We start from the raw sequence: 5,541 nt of genomic DNA, 5'->3' as shown, positions 1-5,541 counted from the left end.
ATGCAGAGGGCCAGCAGTCCCGACTGGGCACCGGTGTGTGCACCCTCCCTTCCCTGCTCTTCACTAGGCTGCGACCAGCAAATCTTCATCTTCATACTGGAGCATTGGTGGGGGCAGAGCAGTCAGGTGTACTGAGAATGTCAGTAATGTGTGTGGCTCTTTCTGGGCTCCCAGGTGGAGCATAATGGGTTGTCCTGGGGCCAGGTGCAATATTTGCATCACGAAAGCAGGCAGTAGACTGCTGAGCCCCGCAAGAGGAGTCCAGCATAGGGAGCAGTGAGGGCGTGCAGAGGACCCAGCCAGGCTGCGGGATCAGGAGGGTACACAGTCCTCAGAGTGCTGTTTCATCAGGCATGGTGACCCCAGGCCAGCCTTCAGCCTTGGAGGGTGCTCTTGGAAAATGCTCAGGGAAGGACTTCCTGGCTACATTGATGTAAGATTCAGTGATGAAGGAAGAGGAGAGGGTCGTTCAGGATTACCAAATCCCAATGAACTGCAGATGTTGACATTGGTTCTCATACCCAGTGTAGTGGATTTCTAACCAGTAGTCGACTTGCTACACCCAGCTGAATTGAACTAGCATGGTTATGGGTGTGGGAGGCCCACCTGAGGATTGTTGCCAGCGGCATAAGAGGCAGAACTGAGAAGCTGTTGGAGATGCTGTTAGGGATGCTGTTTGGAGAAGCTGTTGGAGCTGTTGGAAGTGGCTGATTCTCCTGGGCTGTTCTGCTGGAGGACCTTGTCATGCTGGCTTTCCTGATGAACTTGGCTTCTCTTGTTGAAGGGGCAGCTTGGGACCTTGTCACTGAGAATGACTGGCTCATCTTCGGGGAGCTCTGGTTCTCATCTTGAGCATTGCTTCCTGTCTCTGATGGAGAAGATGGTGCACTGCTCATCCTCAAGGAGAGGCTTGTCACATTGGCTTTCCTGATGGGAGCTTAGCTTTCCTCATTGCTGGAGGAGTTTGGGATCTCACTGTTTCCAGGACTGCTGTGGTACCTTTGGGGATGCTCTGGTGCTTACCTTAAGCATCGCTTCCTGACTCCAGCACAGACCCCTCAGCCTGCTGGCACAGATCCTTCATCCTGCTGGCTTTCTAGCTTCCACTGCTGACCTGTGGGCCTTTCTAGCACATATCAGTCAAGTGGGTCTGCATGGGACTTGTTGTGGGCTGTAGGACTCCAGGTGGATTTGTGGGAGGCATTGCTATGAACTCCAGGATTTCAGCTGGACTCATGCAGGGTATTAGGATCCAGGCTCTCAGCTGGATTCTTTGGTCTTTAGTGTGTGGGCAGATTTCCTACAATTCCATATGATTCTTTGGGTGATTCATTATAAAATAATTTTATAAAAATGTGTCCTGTATTATATTGTTCCTCTTGGAAAAACCCTAAACCATGACACCTGGCTTCAAACTCTGCCTAACCCTGTGCCACAGTATTACCAACTATGCAGGATTTGGGTTTGCTTTCTCTCTGGACCATTATTTTTCTGGTAGCAAAGAACATGCTCTGTTCATACTTAGTACAACCTAGGCTTTTTTTGGTTCCAGGGATCAAACTCAGGACCTTGCACTTGCTAGGCAGGAGTTTATGCTGCTGAGCTATCTCTTCAGCCTGTAAAACATAGTTTATGATACACTTTTAAAAAATTGTATTTTGCATAGGGTCTCACAATGCAGCTCGGGCTCATAGTGATCCTCCTGCTTTCAGCCTCTCCAGTGCTGGAATCACAGGTGTGCCCTACCACCCCCAGACTCGATTACTGGTTCAGTGTGCCCGGGGGTGGGGACGGTGTGGCATGTGGTACTGGGGATTGAGCCCCAGTCCCTGCATTTGCTATGACATACTTTCAAGGATAGAAGGTTGGATAGAAGGGAAGATGAAAGAATAAAAGGAACAGGAGCAAAATTGACTCAACACACACATAAATCACCTTTGTGTTAAGCAGTATGCTTTTTCCCACCCCCCAGGACACTGTTGCTCAATGGTCACTCACCCTCACAGGGCCACCCATTTCTGTCCCAGCCTCCGCAGGGCATCCTTCACGTCTTTGTTCCGCAGACTGTAGATGAGGGGGTTGAGCATCGGGATGACTTGGGTGTAGAAGATGGAGACCACCTTGCCCTGCTCCCTGGACTTCATGGCTCCTGGCTGTCCATACACAACAAAACCTGTTCCATAAAACAAGCACACTGCCATCAAGTGGGAGCCACAGGTGGCGAAGACCTTGTGTCTCCCAGAGCCAGAGGGCATCCTGAGGATGGTCACTGTGATGTAGCCATAGGAAGTCAGGATCCCAAGCATTGCACCCAGAAGGATGAAGCCACAGATGCTGAACATGACCAGCTCATTCAGAGCTGTGTCTGCACAGGCAAGCCTGAGCAAGGGGAGCACATCGCAGAAGAAGTGGTCGATGCGGTTGGAGCTGCAGAAAGGAAGTTTAAAGGTGAGGCTGGTCTCCATGATGGAGTTTAGGCAGCCTCCACAGTAGGAGTCCAGCACCAGGAGAGTGCAGAGTGTGTGGCACATGGTCACAGGGTAACGCAGGGGGTTACAGATGGCCATGAAGCGGTCATAGGCCATCACAGCTAGAAGTAAGGCCTCCGTGGTGCCTAGAAGGGAGAAGAAAAACAATTGGGTTGCACAGGCTCCAAAGCTGATGACTTTAGAGGAAGAGAAGAAGTTAGCCAGGGCTTTGGGGGCAAAAACAGATGAGTAGCAGACGTCCAGGAAGGACAGGTTCTTGAGGAAGAAGTACATGGGGGAGTGCAGCCGGGCATCCAGGGTGATGACTGTGATCATGGTGAGGTTGCCCAGGATGGTCACAGTGTATAGGATCAGGAAGACAGCAAAGAGCAGAGCCTGGGTCTCCACACCTCCCTGAAATCCTTCCAGCACAAACTCCCGCAAGGGCACCATGGAGATGTTCTCATATCTGTGAGTTGTCATGGCCCTGAGCTGATACAGCGGGGCAGAAAGGACAGTAGAGGCTGTGAGAGAGGGCTGGTCACAGTCACGCGGCTATGCCTGAGAGAGTGTGTGGGTTCATTCACGCATGCTGACTGAGGGCTGCCTGCTGCCTGGTTCTCCTTCCACCGAGCTCTCCACTGCTTGAGTGGGCGCACTGTCCGTGGCTCATTTAATTCCTGGTGTACTGATCCCTGCTAGCATATGAACTGAACATGCTCTGGGGATGAAATAAGTGTTCAGAGCTGAGGACCCTCCATGCAGGAAAGCAGTGGGGCATCCCCGTGTTTGCCCCTTAGCAGCCGCCCTGCTCCCTGAGGGAGGCTTCTCAGCGCCACTGTGCACTGTTCCATGCTGCACTGTCCTGGCCTCCACTCCTTGCTGCCTGGTTTAGGACACAATGGGAGGATATCTGCCACCAGGCTGTGCTGGGTGCTGCCCACCTGCTGGCTGGACACAAAGCAGTGAGCAGTTCTGGGCTCAGGCAGGGCCTCTATCTGCCTCCTCTGGGGACCCTCAGCCACTTGGTGGGAAGTCTGACTCTGCCACCTGGCAGTGTGATGTGCAGCTGCCTGAGGCCAGCCTGCTTGAGGATATCGGGGCTTCCTGCCAGCATCCAGATGCTGGACCTCTGCTGGAGAGAGCACCCCTGAGTGTCCTGGTGGAAGACAGCAGACAGTGCACTGACACACCATGGCAATGCACTCACCCTGGCTGACCTCACTGCATCTCTGACCCCAGGTTGCCAAGTGGTTTGGGGATTTGAGCAGGAATTCTCTTTAAATTTGGAATCAAGTCTGGGATATTCTTGGTCCTTTTCTTGTTCTTGTCATGGCACAGCCAGAGTGGTGGTCATTGCATGGGTTCCATGTGTGCTCTGCTGGTCAGCAGCAGGCGTGATGTTGCTGTGCTGACCCTGGCTGGGAGGAGGAGGATCAGCTGCATGTCCCCTCCCGTCCAGGGCCCGGCCCCACCTGGGTAGGGCCCAGCCTCACGCTGGGGACTTGGCGCCCACGGGGCCTCTGTGTCCTCTGCAATACACTGAGCAGCTGACTTTCCCACTGTGAGCCCAGTGACTCAATGAAATGTTTCTGTGGGTGTTGCTTTGACAACTTGTCTCTGTCTCTGTCTCTGCCTCTGTCTGTCTTTCTGTCTCTCTTTCACACACACACACACACACACACACATGCATACACACACACATGCACACACACACACACACACACACACACACACACTGGAGGTCTTGGTACAAACTGTATAAGCCTCCTTTATGATGAACTGAAGACATGTGAAATAGTATCCCCACCCCAGTTTACTGACTGACACTGGGGGAGTGATAGGCAGGGACATCTCAAGCTGGAGCAGATGCAGTAACATTCACAGTACCAGCAGGCAAGCAACTATTCATGGGCTGAGGTGGAGGTGCTGCTACCCCAGAGTGGGTGGCCTCACTGAAATTGGCCCCTGTCCTCATTTGGGCCCTACTCTTCAGGTGAACCACATGGCCCCAAGCCAGCAGCAGCACCCTGGTCTGCAAGCTGGTTAGAATTTGGAGCTGCTGCCTACTCACAGGCAGAACTAGAAGCCTAGATGGCAGGGTGCACCAAGTGTCTATTTGTGCTAGGGATTCCTGTCAGGGAGCAGCTCCCTGGCACTGCTGCTGCTGAGCAGGAACTGAGGCCAGGCCCACCCCAGAGGAAAGGGCCCACCTCTCCGCTTGCTGGGAGCAGCCCTCCATGCTCACTGTGCACACAGCACCGCTGTCTCCTACACCCAGGGCCTGCTCCTGGTGCATCTGACCTGGGATGCATTCACCTTACCTTCTCTAGGTGAAAGTCAGGACTCCCTAAGACCACACAGCCCACCAGGGTTCACAGGGCGCCCTGTTCCAGACTTGCTTGTGCTATGGATACTGAAATGGATAGCTCAGACCTAGCTTCTGGAGCAGGAAGGGGTGGGGGCAGAAGTGGGTACCCGTGAGCTACTGAGCCTGGACCTCCCTGTCTTGGGTCCTGCTTCTTTGCAGAAGAGGAAGGGTGGGCTCTGCCTCTTGTCCTGTTTCTTCAGGCTGTCAGTGTATCAAGGCACCTACCTTGAGGTCGCATTGCTGGGAGGGCTCTCTGCACCATGTAGCACTGGGACTTGGGGCCTCCAGTGACCAATTAGGGAGGCTCTGGACCTCTGCACTGCTCTGGGGCTCCAATTACTTGGGCTCTAGGAGCTGCAGTGCCATGGCCAATCCTCATGTCATCATGTTGCCCTCCCATGGCAGGGCAGGAGGCCTGAGGTTCTCAGGGGCAGCCATGCACATACAGCACATACAGCTTGGAGAGGCCTTGTATCCAGTGTCCCTAGTTAGACTGGTCACCCTGGGGCGGGATGCAAGTGAGACAGCCTAGCCACCAGCTGTCCTCCCTTGTACTCTGTTCTAGATATGTGGCTGTGAGGAAGGTGGTGTGGGCAACAACTGAGCACACTTTTCCCAGAATCGGTTCTCTGCCAGCACAGACCTGACCCCAGCTAATCATCGCTCCTCAACCTAGTTACGGAGTTGGATAGGGTCACTCTA

At 53.6% G+C, this 5,541-nt stretch overlaps 1 protein-coding gene across 1 annotated transcript; it reads right to left on the bottom strand.

The window, feature by feature from the left end:
• Nucleotides 1-2,000: 2,000 nt before the first annotated feature.
• On the bottom strand, nt 2,001-2,951 carry LOC101585870 (olfactory receptor 12-like). Its single transcript, XM_004637432.1, has one exon. The coding sequence runs from the start codon at nt 2,949-2,951 to the stop codon at nt 2,001-2,003; it is 951 nt and encodes a 316-aa protein (XP_004637489.1).
• Nucleotides 2,952-5,541: the final 2,590 nt, after the last annotated feature.

This window comes from Octodon degus, unplaced genomic scaffold (assembly GCF_000260255.1).
Source record: "Octodon degus isolate 3935 unplaced genomic scaffold, OctDeg1.0 scaffold00089, whole genome shotgun sequence".
Taxonomy (NCBI): domain Eukaryota; kingdom Metazoa; phylum Chordata; class Mammalia; order Rodentia; family Octodontidae; genus Octodon; species Octodon degus.
This window is presented reverse-complemented; position numbering and strand designations above follow the sequence as displayed.